The sequence below is a fragment of the Mycteria americana genome, chromosome 2 (genome assembly GCF_035582795.1).
Source record: "Mycteria americana isolate JAX WOST 10 ecotype Jacksonville Zoo and Gardens chromosome 2, USCA_MyAme_1.0, whole genome shotgun sequence".
NCBI classification, from domain to species: Eukaryota; Metazoa; Chordata; class Aves; order Ciconiiformes; family Ciconiidae; genus Mycteria; species Mycteria americana.
In genome coordinates, this window is record NC_134366.1 from 95,277,273 (window position 1) to 95,296,209 (window position 18,937).

General features: G+C 38.7%; 1 protein-coding gene across 3 annotated transcripts in view; it reads left to right on the forward strand.

The window, feature by feature from the left end:
- The window catches only part of DAP (death associated protein), a 55,353-nt gene extending 37,158 nt beyond the window's left edge, over window positions 1-18,195 (forward strand). For 2 of the 3 annotated variants that reach the window (XM_075494025.1, XM_075494024.1), the window contains 2 exons: window positions 12,091-12,133; window positions 15,334-18,195. In XM_075494025.1, coding sequence (XP_075350140.1) covers window positions 12,091-12,133; window positions 15,334-15,453 — 163 coding nt within the window. In that variant the 3' untranslated portion in view covers window positions 15,454-18,195. Of the gene's footprint in view, window positions 1-7,796; window positions 7,835-8,347; window positions 8,451-8,563; window positions 8,660-12,090; window positions 12,134-15,333 lie in introns of those variants that run through there. The other variant, XM_075494026.1, reaches the window with a different exon arrangement.
- Window positions 18,196-18,937: the final 742 nt, after the last annotated feature.

Genomic DNA, 18,937 nt, shown 5'->3' on the forward strand with positions numbered 1-18,937 from the left:
ATTGATCTTCACTATTTTATGTTTCAGAATTTTTGTCTCATCTGAATAACAAGTTCAAATAATATCTCTAATTTTCAATTAAATGAAACCTTAGATTTTTTTTTCAGTGCCAAATTTTTAAGATTTATCTGTATCAAACTGGAATTTAGAGCCTTAATGGGGTGTGAGACCTTTCTCAGATACATGTGTTTCTATCAGTATTATTTCTACTGTCTCTGTCTCTCACTGTTCACACTCTTTTCATGGTATGTTTTCCTGATGCGAGCAGGTTAACCATTTGAATCCTTTCTTGGTGTTCTTGATACAGCAATCTCAGGCTGGTATATCTTTAATTTTCTCCCTAAGTCTTTGATAAAAAAAGAAGAAAGTTATGATCCAAAATGGTGCAGTTCCTCTAAAATGTTCTTAGGACTTCTTGTTGCAGAGGTTTTCAGCTGCTTCTAAGATCATGTGAATTCGGAAGAGTTCAGCTGAATCAGGCAGTGCATCATCTTACACGCCAGCCTGCAGCAAAGTTTGGTTGTTCCAAGTTCTTGATTGTCTCTGTTTACATGTGAAGTGATTATGCTGTAAGTTACAGAAATGGTTTCTCAGGAAAACACCAGCTTTGGAGATATGTTATCCAAAGTCATCACTCCTTAGAAAATAAACAATTTGGTGATTAACTTGCCCTTGTGCACAGTTAATGTGTTGTTATTAAAAACAACTAAAAAAATTGTTGGTTTGGGAGTTAGCCCTTGGGGGCTAAGAGGCTGTTAGTGGTAACTAGAGGTGGAGGGGATGGAGAGAAGGACAGGATCACTACCTCCCATGTACCCTCTGCCAAAAAGTACTATTAAAAAATTTCCTGTGGTTCCTGCTCCTGCATATCTTGAGCTCCCTCTAACCACTTGCTTTTGTAATGACAATTAAATGGGGATGCGTTTTATACTGAATTCTTAAAATGAAGAGTCAGCATTACACAGATGTTTAGCTGTACGTCCCAGAGGATTTGGGGAGTCTTAATGGTGGGAAGGGAAATAAGAAAATTGAATGGAAACAAAAGATAAATAATGGGAAATACTTTTTTTTCTTTTTGTAGTGGAAATGTCTCGTATTTACAAAATGCTGCTTCAAAATGTGAAAATTTGAAAAGAATAAGCTGTCAGTAAGTCATACCTCATTATGAAAGGTCATGCAATATAGCATTTACAAATGTGCACACCTGGTTGTGTGTGTTATAGAAGGTGTACTTATTGTGACAGTTACTATTTCCATTTTGTAATTGTTTGAAAATCTGATTGCGGTGTCATACATTTTCATTAATTTTCACCCTGATGTACTGGGACTCCATTACTGTGTTGAACTACATAGAGTAAAAATGACCTACTGAATCAGGAGAGATCTCTGCATGTTAATAGACTTCTAGAAAAGGTATATCCTGGTTCATTAGCAAATAAAAAGCTATTAATTAAAATGTTTATATGTTCAAGTACACACAGGATGACAGAAATGGCTTTTTGAAGCATACAGAGGAATCGAGGAATCTTTAGAAAAAAATTTTTTTTGCTAATCTAACCTAAATTGATCCTTAGATAGGTACACTTTAATTTTGAAATAAGTACATTTTACTTATGCCCATTGTCCCTGATTTCAAAGGTGAGTAGGCTAATGATTTCTTAAGTCAACTCCCATTATTATATTGTCACTTGTTATAACATCCAGACAGTGGCCAGAGGTACTACCACTAGGCAGATGTTTTGGAAAAACTGTGTTCTTGCTGAGGACACCCTTCAGCTAGAACTACAGAAACATAACTTTAGACAGCACTCTAGCCAGGACTGTGCCACCAGGTAGCAGATAAAGTCAAATGAGTCATTTTTAGTGTCTTTTTTTCTTTTCTGTTGTGCTCTGTATGGAAATGACCAGTATAAAATAATAGTACAAACTACCAGTATAAAGTACGAACAGTATTGCTGCTGTTTAATAAATGTAAACTCAGCTGAGACTGTGCATGCTTGTTTTGTTTTTGTTCCTCAGACAGACTGATCTATTTGTCCTGTAGAACCAAAGTGAACAAGCAAAGCTACGTGTGCATCACAAACAGAAAAAACGTAATCTAACCCTGTTCTGTATGGTAGAAGGTAACGTTGCCAAGTGGTTAGCTGCAGTCTTGCAGGTGCTATAGTACTTCTTTAAGGAACTGAACTGCTTTAGCTATTATTAAAGCAATTAAAAGCCATTCAAACACATGAAGCACAAGGACGTGACAGATCTAACAGACTGAACTAGAAAATTAGCAGTCGTTTTTGTTAGATTAACAGAAAAATCACTAGTGGTATTGACACTCAGGAGTTTGTAGTTGCTTTAAGATTTCTACATCCCATTGAAATGAATGGGTACTACTATAGAACTATATTCAGATTTAACAGCACATTGATCTGTTACACATTTGCATTGTCACGGCTTTTATTATCACTTTAAAAAGCTAGACATTTATTTCAAGCTGAGTGAAAGCTTACCATCTAAGAACTCTTGAAATCCTTCAGATTGTAATGCTTTGAATCCCATTGCTATTGATTTCTTCAAGGTCATTTTCTGTGTATTTTCTTGTGTAAGTTCCAGTCCCATTGACATTAGTGGAAGTTTTGCAGATGATTGTAGTAATATCTGATGTTGGCCTTCTGGATTAAACCCTTAAGATACATATGGAAGGAAGAAACAGCCTGTTCTGATTGTATTCAGGTGACTGGATGTTTCTAGATGGAAAATGAAGATGTTGCCTTTCCGACCGCCACAGCTCAGCAGCAGACGTAGTAATGGTAGTAGAAGAATGAAGTGGTTGCTTTCTCTCAGGTCAACGGAGGTCGATTTCTCTGTGGAGAAATTACATTTCTCCAAGTTCATTTAAACAAAGATGTACCCTTGTCTGAATACCTTTTAGAGAACTTTGTTCCTTGTCTTTTGTGACATTAAAAACCTAGCTGGGCTAAGTTCATTAGGTTTGGTGGTTTCCTACTATAAAAAGTAAGCTGTTAAGTTGAAAACTTTTTTTAATTCTGTCTTCTGTTGCTCCTTTATGAGCTCTAAATAGAAGATTGCATACTGAAATAATGTTTTCTTTGTTTTCTATGTCTGAATTAAGAGGAATTCGAGGTTCCAGGATTTACTGGTCTCTTGTTTCTATGACAAGATTTATGCCTCTAGAAATGCCACTTGCCACTGGAGAATAGGGAGAATTGTGTCTAACTTTGGCAGGGTTTGAACTAAAGCAAGTTCCTGGCCAATACAGCCAGCTCATACCATCTTCAACATGGGATCTGATGCTACCAGAGTGTCTTCATGACCATCCACAATGCCCTTTATTGCGCTCAGAGCTTTCCCAGGAATGGCCCATTGACATGGGCAAGAACTTCATCATGGTCCATTCTGCTGTGGGCAGGGCTGTGAACAGCCACAGAAGTGAAAAAATTGCTAATTGTAGTTGGCATTTGCTTTGGAGAGCTCCACATACCAGTAGGGTGCAACTGCAGAATGGAAACCATGCAGAATGCATGGTGTAAAATTGGGTTGAGAAGACTCCTCACTGCTGTGGCTGTGGAAGGTGATGTAGTGTTTATGCACGTGCAGACACATGCATGCACATTTGACTTTGTGTCTGCAGTGTAGTTTGGGGTAATAAGAAACAATATTGCAATTGTTCAAAGTAGGAGAGTGAAAGGTGCACATCTACTGAATAGTTAATGGCTTGAGAGATCAGAAAGCCAGATTCAGGTATGAACTCTAACAGGAAGGGTTGGGAAGTTCTGGGACACAGGTGTGTGTGTCTGAGACAAACACAGATTCACCTGGGCAGGAGGAGATTTTCACCTTCTCATTAGCTTCTACCTTCTGTGTCTCCTTCATTGCACTGACATTGTGTATGCCTAGTACAGTGTCATGCCAGTTTTCCAGTTCCGCTCCATCTTTTCGTCTGCTGGAAGATGGAGGAGCTACAGCAGTGCCGCAACTGGCAAATGTGTGTCTCTAGCTGGGACGCGGCAGTGCAGGCCCATGGTCGTGATGTTCTCAGTATGGAAGTGTGTTACTGTCATGGGAACGTGCATGGGGATACACTTCAGCACTTGACTAATACGTGGAAGACTTAGTCCTCTCTCCCCTTTGCACCATGGTCTTTGCTGGCCATTTTGCAAATGCTTAAAGTCTACCCTACTGCACTCCTTATTTTAGAGCTTCGTTTGAGTTGTATCACTATTTAAGTACTGCTTGCTTTATGTCAGTCTTCGTAGCTCTCATCTTTCCACAGTTAAGTGGCTACAGATATTAAGTAGGCTAATGCTGCAGTCGCTGCCTATGAGAAGTTTGTCATTGATGTTCACTAAGGGCTAATGTAGATACTGTGATAACAGGGTTGAACCCTAATAAATGAACCAGCAGTTGGAGAATTACAGACTATTTCTAAATCCTCTGAGTCTATAGAAAAGGTGAAATACTTAAATCTTCATTTTGTGATCAGAAGAAGGCATGAAAGAGAAATTTACTCTCTGATAGCAATGTCATGTACAGCAATATAGATAAGAGATGGTGGATATCTTTCTTAAATAATTTTCTTTTATGGCTAACACAGGCACTAAAAACAAAGATGAATGAGAGGCTGGTGAGATTAATCAGGCCATATGCTGCAATACGTTGACAGTGAATGTAAGAACAATGAATGTCAATCAGTTGCTATTAAATATAATGGCCAGTGATTTACCACCTCATTAAAAGATCAGGACACCCAATTTGCTTGTATGTGAATAGCAAAACAAATAGTCATTAAAATTTCCTGATAGGGCATTGAGTTCTTCCTTCAAACACATTAATTTTGCCTGCATAGGAAGAGGAGCAGTTTAGCAGAGTGGAAGCTATCTCATGGGGTATATCGGGGCACAGACTAATACAGGGGCACAAGAAAACTGTTTTCCAAATATAGTGTCTGTAAGTATGTATATGAGTTTGTGTGAGGGGGTACATATGTACTGCATTTCATCAAGATTTCGCATCAAGGGGAAGTATTGCTTTTTACTTGTTTTAGTATTTGCCACAGCACCTGGATTTCTTTGAGGTTGTTCCCTACTTACTGTATAATATACTCAGAGGTTCAACAGTGCCATCCTGTGGGTGATCTTAAAGGTTTGAAAGCTATGGCAGATAAATAAATGACCTCAACAGGATAAATTATCATAGAATATCAGACACTGTTATGTCCCCGTGCAATCAGCTAGAGTGTTTCCCTCTGGTAGTCAGTCAGACTAATTATTACTTTTCTGTCCAGAAAATTAATAACCTAAATGTATTATAACCAATGGGAAAGTATTTCAGGCAAGCTGATGAGCAGTGTGCTTGTTACTTTTACTCTATTGCTGAGAAATGTGTTTTTAATCATCTTGGAATTTACTTTCCCAGACAATGCCAAAATCAAAGGCAACTATGTAAATTCAAATAAGCACCCCCTATAAAGAAGTATCTGGACATCTTTAAAGAGGCATTAGGCTGAAACCAAGACTAGTTAGCTTTCATGTTTCATAACCAGAAAATATGAATTCCTAAGCAACCTTGAAGATTAAGCTGGATGGTTTGAACAACTGGCCAAAATGCTTTTAATTCCAAAAAGATAAGGGCAGGATTAAAGTCTGAAGTTCTGTTGACTGAAGATGAAATTCTGCTTAGAATATTTGGAGAACTTTCTGTTCATGGAGTGAATACCATGCCAGGACAAGGCACAAAATAGCAAAACTTGCTCTAATTAGGCAACAGTTGGGGGATCAATGGGTAACTGCAGGTCATACTATTTCATATAAGTTTTTCATTTTGTTTGCCTAAGCAACTTGTTAATGAGAGTGAATGATAAGTTTATGTGGAAATGAGCAAGGAAATAAAGGGCAAGCTGCTCAGTAGAAGGTTCTGCTCGTTTTTCAAGTCCCTGCTGTTTTGGGGTGCTGGAGGGGTGAAATGCGCGCTGTCTGCACGCTGCCTTTGCCCGGTGGTTCAGGGAGTTGGGTGCAGCTCCGGATTCTGCGTAGGTGCCTCTTCAGGTTGCAGCCTGTCGCATCCATTTCTCCTTTGCTTTCCACAGCTAGAGGCCAACTATGAGTCGCAGTACATGCTACTGGATGATCTGATTAAAGGAAGGAAACCCCAAATTACAAACTCCACTGTTACTCTTTGGTAGTTAAAAATTATGACATGATTTGTGGTTCCTAAGTCTTTGAAAAACACGTCATGCTATTAGTCTATATTTCATATGTCTGTTTGCCAGGCACACTTAAACAGGAAAAGGTAATCGCCAGTGATAAGACATGATTAATTCCCATGAGTATGAAAAGACAAATATGAATCATTCTTGTTTAGAAGATTAGTTTCATGTAGTTTTTAAGTATTTAACATATTTTTACCTATTTTGACAAAAAATGTTCTAACAAAAGCCTTGCATCTGTCTAGTTCTGTCCTTTTTAAAGTAGGCTAACCTGTTTTAAATGTTGGCATATTGGGAATCTTGAGACTGTGCTTGTACCCTGATTTACAGTATGTAGATGAATTGGATGTATTGGGAAAATAATCTCTTACAATATTTAATTGAAGGCAGAAAGGGTAATGACATACCGAAGTTTAACCTCTGCATAGAAGAGGTTTCTTTGTAGTCCTGATCAGTTTAAGGATAACTTGAGCCCTGGAGCATCAGCATTCATATAACTTTTACACATTTCTAATCTAATTGATGTGAATGGGTTTGCATCATACAAATGTCTAATTCTGGTTTTAAATCTCACTGAACTCTTGATATTGATGTTGCCTTATTTCCAGGAGGTTCTGCATTTAATTCTACAGTATTTTAAAGGTATCTGCTATTATTAGTTTTAAATGTATGTCTTCTACTTTCTTCAAGTGTCACTTTCTACTTATACTATAAAGAAGGTAAATGGGAACAATATTCACTCTTTTGTATACTGTATGCAAACAGTTCTTAGCGCTTTTCTCATGTAGAAAGTTCTCCATGCGCTCTCAGCTATTTTTTCCATTTTTACTTCTGCTCTAATTCTTTACTTATGGTGTTCCTGGACTGAATACAGTATTTTAAATGAGGTATACTGTGAGGTACTATTTTTGCCATTGCTTTTTCTCATTCTTTATTTGTCTTAGCATGTTGTTTTGATTTTTCTGATCACCAGTGAACATGGAGCACTAGCCTTCTACACCAACTGGCTGCAGTAAGACCCATTTTCCGTTTCAGGAGCTTTTATAGTTCATGTGGAAAGGAATGATGCATATGCATGGTTCTATTTCCTGGTTAGTCAACTCTAAACGTAGGCTTTTGTTTTGGATCGCACTGTGAGTGGTGCTCATAGTCCTTCCTCCAGATCGGATCTGCAATTCAACCTGGAAACTAGCATCAGATTCAGATCCATCCCATCAGGTAGAGGTGCAGTAGGCAGTTCAGATACTGCAAACAGGAGAGTGGCTGCAGGCGTTCATCCCTCGTGTGGCTGTGGGAACGTGCTGCTCTCTTGCCTGCATTTGGGACCACTCTTAAACAGCTATGAATCTGTGTAATCTATATATGTATACATGCATAGCCTCTGCACGTGTGTATGGGCATACACTGGATATATAGATATAGTTAATAACTATAAAATTCCCTGTTAACTTAGAAAACTAATTTATTCAGTTTCTCTATTTTAAATGGAGTTGGATAAATACTCATCTGCCCTGTGTATGTTCTGTGGCCTGTAGGAGATTTTGCAGTAATTCCTATGTCACTGTGTTTGTCTTTACAGTATGTCTGTCAGACTTCAGTTCAACCAATCCCTCTAAGGTGAAGGCATAAGATTTTAGTATTATTAATGCCTCATTTCATCTAGTTAATGATCTTTTCAAGTATTCAATCTTCTTTGTGATTTACTTGCAATGTCAGATAAAGATCTTATTTAAGCTAAGTATTATGAAATAATAGAAATCTTTATTTTATTTTAATACAATCAGGATAAATTAAGCCAGTAGAGAGTCTGATGTTAAACAGGTGCAGTTCTTCGCAGCATCACACATGTAAAATCAGGGTAGGTTCTTTGAACACTCAGATCTTAACAGATGTGTTCTTTTTCTCCATATGTTATAATAAAATAAGGATTTTCTCTGAAAGTATTGACACGCACTCTAAGCAGTCTTGGCAAACACACCATTGTATTCCTTACACAATATCGGCTGTGGTTATTATTTAACTTCAAATAAATGTGTATATTAAATAGCTGTAAAGCACATATATGTATAAACAAAATCAGTTTTTGTCAGAAAGTAATATTTTTTCACTTTCTTGTTTACTGATGCCTAGACAAAGGAATGCTGCATCTTCAAAACAACATCTGTCAAACTGATTTTCATCAGATTAAGTATATCCTCAAAGCAACCATCACAGCTTACAAAATACTAGAAATGTAGGTTGTGCTTTGCATAAAACACCAATAGAATTTAAAGCACTGGAAGTGTTTTACAAATGTAGTGATGATAGCCTGCGCATATTCTCCATTTTTGTTTCTATTTTCGGTAGGTTCTTGGGAAAGATAATGAGGGATGTTGCAACACTGCAATCCCAGTAGATGTCCCAGAGTGCAATTACGGAGTTATGGTCCTGGCAGCTAATCTGAGTCTGCAAAAGCCAATGGTTTGAGAGTCTGGCAGTAGAGATTGAATTTATTGTGACGAAGTTCATCTGTAGAAAGATTTCTTTCATTAAGAATGAAATTAAAGTGTGAGTCAGTGACTGATTACCCAGGCCTTTCTCTGATCTGTTGAATTCTTTATTAGTATAGATGCGTGATTATATGCTCTGGCCTGATTCTGATTCTATAGATCATCAAAGATAACTGATAATATTAAATTTTTAAAGATCTTTTTTGGGACAATGTAATCTAGTAAAAATGGTGGGAAAGACAGTGGCTTTAGCATAGAACATCAATACAGACACACTCAATCATTCACGTTTCTGGCCAGCTTTCTGTCTTTTTCCCTGCTAGGGAATAATGAATGCATGAAAATGAGCTTCCTAATGGGCTGGTGTGTCTTCTGTAGGAACAAAGCATTTTGCCTTTGTAATCAGTTAAGTTGAGAGGTGAAGCCTCATTACAGTGTGCGCCCACAGCAGAGTGTGGGAACTCAGGTCAGCCAGAAATGAATGTTGGGATTTCTGTAAAAGATCCTTGTGGATGGAGGGTAGAGGCGCTCGAGCTGGAAGCCACGTCAGTGTTCCCATTAGTTCGTCCATTTAGAAGCTGGAAATCTAGCGTAACACAAGAAGAGTCCAATCAAAAAGCCGTGGAGAGGACAAACAAGGGTGAAAGTTGAGGACAAATCTGTTCCAGCTGCATCTGGATGTAGATACATTTTTACAACTCTGGTTTTCCATTAGGTTGCTCCCTATGTGTCAGTGAATTGCCCTGTGCTATCCTAAAATGTTCCACATTGACCTTAGGCGAGTTAGTATGAGGCGTTTTTCCCACACACCCGTGGGACAGTCCTAATTACTGTCCTGCCTAAGACAGTGCAGCTGAAGACAGTCCCAGAACCAATTGCATACAGACAAGGCTAAATATGTTATAAGAGTTCAAGATAAATGCTTTGTATCTGAAGGACATAGTTTTTACCAGGAAAATGGTATTGCTGATTTTTGTCTTCTTTATCAAGATATGCTGGCTCATTCTGTGGTACTACCTGAAACATAAACCTCAGACTGGATTTTTAGCTTAACTGATTCTGAAAATGATCCTTACAGGATCTTCAGCCTAGTTCCTTAGACAAAAGAACATACAACTAAGTAAAAATAAGTATGAAAATGTACCAAATATGCTAACTTTATCTAGCTTTATTATGTACCCAGGGAACTTGGCACTTGCAAGCTCAGGTCCCTTGAATATTAATAGCATGGCATTTTGAATAGGAGACCTGGGTTTCTGAGAAGACTTTTACGATTTGCAGCAGGAAAAGCTGTGTTTGAAACAGCCGTTATGCTAGAGATTCCTTCTGGTTGTCATTTTTGGCCAAAACCATGGAGCATTTAATTTGTTTTTAAAGCAATAAGTATGGAACAGACAGCAGATAATACAGTCTAGTGGTAGGCAGACAAGCCGTAGCACGTTCAGCAAATACAGTCTCTTTTTGGGAAATGTTGATTTGAATTTCATGCATCATCCAAGCATAATGAACACTGAAAGGTCATAGTAAGAATATAAGGAAAAAATCCATCTGATTTGAATTTCTCACTATCCAATATTGTTAATAATACAATGTCAAACAAATAACTGTTTCTCTGAGCGTGACTAAAGCCTGATTCCATGTATAGTTGAAGAATAACTTGCCACACTTTTTTTTCCCTTTTACTGTTCATTTTCTTTATAATGTCATGGTGTTAGTTTATGAATGGGACCTTGAGCCACTGCGGTATATCTGTGTTTTCTCAGTCAGTTATTTCTTCAAGTTTGTTACTCAGCATCCAGGAAATCTCATGCAGCCTGTAACATACTAATTGGCTCAGTACAATTAGGATAAAATGAAAGTGTTTTGCTATTGATCTTTGCTTGTTATTAGTTTATACTAACAGAAAATTGGATTGAAGAAGTCTAATACAGTATCAAAATATTCTTTCTCGTTGCAGGAAATATCACTGGTACTCTTAAATGGAGGTATTTTAGAGCAGAACTTCCTTCCTGTCTCCTTTTTTCTAATCCTGTCTTTCTGACTTTTAAAAAAATTTCTCGAAGGAATGATGAGTCTTGTTAGATAACTAGGGTGTTCAGAGACTGTGTAGCAATGCTGTGACCTAAACAGCGCTCAGGCAATATTTATTAGACCATTATATCAAGATCTAATACTGTGCTGCTTGTTACCTTAACTTCACTTAACATCATAGTAATAAATCTTTACAAGCTGTGTAGTTGTAAAGTGCATCACAATAATCATTCCTGTAATAAATAAATTGATTTGTGTTTACTTTGTGGTGTTCCAGCCTTGTCAGCCAAAACATCACAGGGTAGGGACCCTTCTCGTGGTCCAATTAATGAACCACCTGCTCCGAGTCCTCGGTTATGGACGTGCTCAGAGGGAGGCACAACTTTACCTTCACACCCTCCTTCCCTTTGCAATGCTTCAGGTTACATGGCTTTCTTACAGAAGTATTACCTCTATTGTGGAGATTTTCTGGAGCTCCTGGTCTCAATCCTTCTGCAGACTCCATGCAGATGTATGGTTTTACTTGCCCAGGAGACCGCTGAAGTTGCTGAGTATTTATAATTTAGACACTGTGGCAATGCCCACCACCGGGGTGAACTGTAGACGTGGCTGCACCTCGGCCTCCATGTGGAGGTGGTCAGTTCAGTAGATCAGTGGCCCATGGAAACTGGTCCCTCGTGCTGACCAAGCTTCAGAGTCGATTTCTACCTGTGGAGAATTTGTTCCTATTGGCATGGATGGAGGTCTGCACATGAAAAAGCAGGGCAGACTTTGATTTCTGTTCTTTAACATTTGTTTTATTGCAGACGTGATTTTCCTTCTATGTAACAGAGTAGATAAATATCTGCTTGAAAATCTATGATTTAAAGTACTGGGTGTTATTTTTTTCTGAGACTCAAAATCTTAATCCATTTGATTGACAGATATAAATGTGAATTTTATTTTATTCTCCATCACAGCAGTAAGTTTAGTCCAACTACAGTTTTCATTGTTGCAATACAAATACACTAAGCCTAAAGTACTGCTGGCAGCTTATATATAAAATTTGAGGATTAAGAAACCAATGCAAACAAAGAAGGACTCTCAGCTTTAAGTAGGGAAGAGAATGTTGTTGGACTAGCCTTCTGCTGCTGTCACAATTAATGTGAAGTAATAGCAGCCAAAACCTACAGGTTTGTTCTTGGCTGCAATAAGTACTAATAAGGCAATAGTCATTTGAAGAGGAAATTTGTCTTGTCTATTTGAAACATTCATTAATTGCCCAAAATGCAACTTTTGTTTGCATTGTATGTGTGATGTACTTTTTTTACCTTCTAAATAATTTGTACAAATAATCCCTCTTATTTTTTTCAGCCCACCTAAACCAACGGTGTTCATCTCTGGTGTCATTGCTAGGGTAAGATTACCATTAAATTTCTTTCAATCATAGAAAAATGATTGTAGGCTTTTCAGAATTATCACTGATCAGAGCAAAATTAATCTCTTTCATTCCCCTTCCTTTTTTATGAGAAGAGGCTTTATGTTTTGTATATTTGTGTAAGTCCCTTTGAGCATTCTTTTTGGTTTTGTGTGAAATTGAAATTATTTATTGAAATTACTTCCACCATTTCACTTTGACTTTTAGCACTTTAAGTTTATTGGATCTTCTTTTCATATCTAAGCTAGATATTACTGCATTCATTTTCTTGGAAAGCGGTTGCATGTAAGTCTGCTGCTATAGCTTGATCTGTGATGAGGAGCAACACTCCTGCCTGTAAGGATGTGTGTTTGAAGATACGTGTTTCAGCTGCCATATGTGCCTTGAGGTACTTGGGATTCAAGGTGTTATTCCCTGGATTTTAACAGCAGGCAGGACCTGGAAATCCATAAGCTAAATCATTAGTATTAACTAGCCATCAGTCGTATGATCAGTAGTTCATGCCTTGTGTGTTGTGACAGGGTTTTCATCATGGCTTTACATGATGGGTACCTTTATCAGGATGGCCTTACATCACTGGGGTGTGTAATGGGGTGGTTTACCTGTAAGATGCTGTGGTTGTGTCAGATCACGTAGGTGGAAAGAGTGAGCTGCTGCATTTTTCCCCAGCCCGTAGCAGTAGTAGACAGGCACTGCGGTATTTCCTGGACCTCCATCTGCACCAAGGTGGATACCTATTTAGGCATTTAGATGCGTAATTACGTTTAACTAGTTATTGCATTAATGTTTAGTAATTTTGATAGCACTTCAACGATTGTAGGGTAGTGATGGTTTTTGGAGTGACGTAGGAAATCTCAGACATAAAAAACACAGGCCCCCAGTTTGGTAGGTATGCAAAAGATTCAAAATGGAAAGAAACTATTTTCTTGGTTTTGTAACTCAGCTCTTCTTTAGCTAATCAATTACTTGATAGGGTACTAAACTTCTCAGTAAGCTGTCAGCTACAGATTTATTAACGTATGAAAAGAGCAAAATTGTTCTATCATTTTTCTGAGACTTCATAGCTCCCAAACGTGTATCAAAATTTCTTCTCTATGTAATAAACAAAACCTAGCAATGCTTTTTTGAGCCCAGAGTAATTTTTCAATTATATTTCCAAGTTTCCTGATAGTTCTCATCAGTGTCAAGTGGAGGTTTATACACTGTGACCTGTCCTGTTTAATGTCTTTATCAGACAGAAGGCTCCTCATGAAGTTTGTGGATGGCACCAAACTGAGAGGAACAGTTAGTAAGTTTGAGGGCAGGGCTGCTACTTGGAGGGACCTGGACAAGCTAGAAGAATGGCAGGCAGCAGCTGGACACAACCCCACTGCATGCAGGAGAGCAAGGTGGCCAACAGCATCCTGGGCTGTGTTAACAGGACAGTACCTGGTAGATCGAAGGAAGGGATTATCCCCCTCTGCTCAGCACACTCGAGACCACATATGGAATAGTTCATCCAGTTTTGGATGCCCCAGTGTATGAAAGGTGTAGATAAACCAGAGCGAGTTCACTGGAGGGCTGCCAAGGTGGTCAGGGGCTGGAGCACATGCCCTGGGAAGAGAGGCTGAGGGAACAGGTGTTGTTTAGCATGGAGAAGATATGGTTTCAGGAGGACCTAATAGCAGCCTTCCCACATCTACAAGGAAGTTATGAAGAAGATGGAGCCAGGCTGTTTGCAGTGGTGTGTGGCAGGCAGACAAGAAACAACAGACACAAATTGAAATGGGAGGGCCTGACCAGACATAAAAAAAAAATAAACTTTTTCACTGTGAGGACATTTAGGCAGTGGAGCAGGTTGCCTGGAGGGGCTATTCAGTCTCTGTCCTTGAAGGTTTTCAAGACCAGACTGGATAAAAACCTTGAGTAAGTTGGTCTGATCTCATAGCTAGCACTGCTTTGAGTAGGAGATTAGGCTAGAGACATCCTGAGGTCCCTTCCAACCTGAATTATTCTGTGATATTTTGATTTGAAGATAGGCATTTCCTGCTAACACTTACAGACTGACTCTGTCATCTGCTCAACCATTACAGCACCCACAAGTCATAGAAGAGCTGCATTCACATCACCCGATTGAGACAACAAGGTGAGGGGTCAGAGAGGTATGGAAAAGGCAAACAGCAGCATCAGGGGGAAAGAAGGTAGAAAATGTCACGTCTGAGGAGATCTTTGAAAACTGGAAGCAACTTGGAGTAGAGAAAAAAGTGAAAAAAATGTAAAAAGTTAACCTAGTGATCAAGATAAAAAGAAAAGTTATGTCAGAACAGAAGGGAAGAATTTGGAGTAGGTTGAAATGGGGTCAGGTGTGAAACAGGCCATCTGAGACATCAGCTTTGTACAAAGTGCCTCTGTAAGGTTGTCAGCCCGTGCGCTGATGGAATACAGGGATTTTCTGGCTTACGACATGTTTGTCCCAGTTTCTAAAGAGGGGTTGTGGTGCTATTCTCTTCTCCTTGTCATTGAGCACTGGTAGCAGTTGTTTCCCATTGCTTTTTTAAAACCTCACGGGTCTGACCCTAGAAATGAGAGTTGTAAACAGGTGGCGTAAAGGTTACACCTGAACTGAGCCTGCCCTACAGCAGCACGTGAGAACTAACAGCAGCAGACCTGGCTAAAAGAGCACGTTAAACTTAAAAGCCCCTTACCCCTAAGCTTTGAGTCAAAAGCAGTTTTAGATCCTGCCTTTCTTCCCACGGAACTGGCATTCCTGCAGTAGGTTTCCTTGTGCAGGTAGTTTTTCACGCTGCCTTACCTTGTTTGTGAAATAGTCTCCTCTTTCTGGTTGCTCTATGGAAACCAAACAGGTCAAGGAGCTCTGACCATAGAGAGCCTGTGAAAGTGGCATAGCATGAGGAGCCATTAAACACTGAAGATAGGAAAGGGTTTTTTTCCCCGTGGGTCACTTTAAGATACTGCGTTCTTGGATGGTGTGTGTAATTGGAAGAAGTGAAAGTTGCATAAGTGAAATTTTGAAGTTGGCTAAAAGAATGGCAAGATAGGATGTGTACACAGGGACTTCAGAGTAACATGCAACACTGTTTTCCATCTGCTCTTCACATTTTTAAAAACTTACATCCACTTGAACTGGAAAGTATGCTTTTAGGATTTCTCAAATTTTTCCTGGTGTGTTCTTTGAACAGGGTGATAAGGACTTCCCTCCAGCTGCAGCTCAGGTGGCTCATCAGAAACCACATCCTTCTGTGGAAAAGCTTCCTCACCCGCAACATGTCAAACAGCACATCCACCAGCCTCGCAAGTGAGCTCTCCATCAAAATCTCAGCCAAACTGCCGTCAGTGAATAAGTTTTCGAGAGAAGATGAAAACGCTTTAGGATTCACACTGTCAAATCAGTAAAATTGACCTCTAAAATGATATGCTGTTTCTTTTACTTTAATTCTCAAGGGTTAATAAGAATGAAGACATTGTTCAGTTGTTATCCCAGGTGGAAAATTCCCTATTAAGTATTTGCTGATCAAGGGTGGGTTTTTTATAAGATTTTCTTATTGCCAAGATGAAACTTTAGTATGAATAATGAGCTTAAAACTTGTACTTTTAGTTGTGGCATTGCAATAGCAGATAGTTAATGTAGGTTTTTATGCTAAGCTGGTAAGGAACAATAGCCCTTTTGTACTGGTACCTTTACTATCTGGAGGGAGTTTGTGTGTGTTGAGACAGAAATCGGTGGTTGTCTTGATTACATAGAACCCTTGCAGTGTTCAGTATCCTACAGTGTTACACCCCTGTAGCTGTGCCCTCTGATTTCAACTAGTGAGATGATAAAAGGGCCCAAAACTATTCTCAAGTGGGCAGAAATCCAACTGAATCTTCTTTACACCCCTTTGAACTTGCACAGTCTTGCTGAGGTTCTTCCATTTGGAGGTCTGTGGGTATGGAGAGGGGAGAGAAATCAGAGTTACAAGAACACCGCTGCTGTAGGCAACTGATTTGTCATCTCATGAGTCTCACTGGGGGCTGTATTTTTATGAGGTGATGACTTCTCAATTCCAGTAGCAAGCTGAAGGAGCTCAGGACCCTCCAGAATTGAACTTAAAATAAACTGGTGAAAAATCTGTTTTCTTTTTTTAACTTACAGTTTGAGATCAGTGTTTGACATTAAGAGATACCATTTAGTAAATGTGTTTAACTTTATGACCCAACCTCTGTTGCACATCGTATTTTTTCCTAGTCTCCTTATTGTGAATAAGGACAGTAGTGATATAAGGGAATAAAAAAGTTACTTTTCAGATAGAGCAATCGTATTAGTTTTGGCCACATAATTAAATCTTTTGATTGCACAGTTCAAAATCACTTAGCTCTATCATTTGCCTTGTGCAACTTATCTCTGTAAAACCCAGGAAAATAATTTTTTAAACATTCCACCTACATTTTTAAAGTGTACTTCTGTTTTTAACTGACTATAAATACAGTACAGCCTTTAGTACCCTCTAGGTTTATAAAACTTCTAATAATATCAAAAAGGTGGGTACTGGAGCTAGTGCTGCAAACATTCACCTGGCAAATCAGTGGAAGTTTGGGGTCACTTGGGGCTTTACTAGTTCATTTATGTTTAAAATCAAATAGTATAGAAAACCAGTGAGGAGAGTTTTAAAAATACTATTTTTTAAAAATTTCTGCAGATTAAATAATTATTTCCTGAGTAGCTGATTTAAAACAACAACAACCAAGTCATGTGAAATATGGTCCATTTCACCAGTGGAATAACTCCCTTCACATGGGTGAGAGGGACCTGGCATTTCCATCTCTTCATAGGCTTGAAATGGAAATGATGTTTTGCAAAGGATATGCATGGATATATTTATTCTACACCCAAGGAAGGATGTACAATCTGTTTATGCAGTCCTTATTTTCAATTTAATTAGATAACCATACTTGCCTTAAGGAACGAGCGTTGTTTATAAAAATTATTCTGTATTAGAATGTGCATAATTTTTAAAATATGCTGTCTGTTTCTGATGTCGGTACGTCTGAGGCCTTGTTCATAGCCACTCATGAGTGTACAAGTGATTCACACATCAGTAACTCATTCATAAGGGTAGCGTTGTTGAGCCTCGTGGAATATCTGCACGAGGTAATTTGCTGGCAGGAACGTTTGCAGATTCAGGACAGAAGGTGGTGGCAACCCGTTGATGGTGCAGCCAGTAGCTGTCAGTGGGCTGCGTCAGTGATGCAGCAGGTCATCGCAGTTGCTTGGTACTGGTAGCTGCTGGCTTGAGGTGAGCTGCATAGTCTTGTTCCTACATCTGAAGTCGTGTCTAGTCTCCAGCTGTAGTCAATGGTGATGGAGTCAAGACAGTCGGTAGAGTTTAGGCATGGCGTCTTTGACCAAATGGAAGTGTCTTTCAAGATGAGCTGGATCGCTCTTGACTCCATTGACTGCAGTGGGAAACTAAATGTGCCTCGGTGTAGCAGCACATGATTAGGTGGGGCTGGGTACCTCTACTCTGTGTCCAGTAATAGCTGGTAGAAATGTCTATTTCTGTCTTCTGAAAGCAACACCACATTTCCATTCTAATACCAAAAGTTAGGAACATGGATGCTTTTGAATTACAAACTACTGCTCCTGGTTGTTAATGCAATATATACAGCATATATAGACAATACCTGAATTTTGTCTTTGAGTACTTAGATGGATATGTAAGTTTGTACAATGGAGTATGACTCTCAAGATAGCTTTAGTGGCTTTTAGAGTGCAGGAATTCCTATATGGTTAGAAAATGTCTCTGTATGAAAGCATATTATATATTGTTGGGAGGTATCCATGTTTATACATAGGTGTCCTTACCAAAGTATTACCTTGCCCAAAAGAAAGAATCGTAACTGGTGATCTGGATTGCCTACTGATGGTTATTGATACTTTTAAAATATGTTACAATAACATACAAGCACAGGAGATGTTCAGATGTTACCTTGAAATGATTGCAAAAGAAATTTTCTGTAATTGTCAATGTGGCAATAATGTAACAATAAAGCATGAAGTTGTATATGGGGCTCTTTTTTCTGTAAGTACAACATAAATCAGCAGGGTGCGGTTTTGTGGGGTTTATGGGATTTTATTACAGAATGCTGCACCACTAATCAACATTTTATAGATAGTGAAATTTATTAGGAAGTTTTATGACACAGTGGATGAGCTGTTTTGGATAGTCCAGTCTCACTTAAAATAAAAACTAGATGCTGCCAGCTAGAATGGGAGTTGCTGTTTTCCACTATGAAATTGGAGATCCTCCCTTGATCTTTGCAAAGCTATAGAATCTAAGCCTGGTAATAAATCAGTATGGTAAAGGAAATGAAATTTAACATTTTCCATTGCTTTTCAAGTTCTAATCGTCTTTCAGAAAAAGAAAGTATTATAATCAGAAATGGCAAGCTTATAAAACTGCAGTTAACATTACATAGTGCATGCCATAACACAGGTGATTCTCAAAAGAGCTTGGAGAAATGGCCACAGTATTTCTGGAAGCTTTCTGATACTTCAGGCATCCTATATTTAGTATATGTGTAGTGTGTATATAATACAACAAATATATGTGATACAGTGCAGATATGATAGATTTACTGCCCTGGGACTATTGCCACGTTGGATCCTTAGACTCTGCACTCACATAATGATGTGCTACATTATGCAAAAAAGTCTTCTTTCATTAAAATTCAGGGAAAATACATGTGCATGACATCTGGCATGCTGCTGATTGAGTTGTTCATATTATTCCAAGTTCCATGACC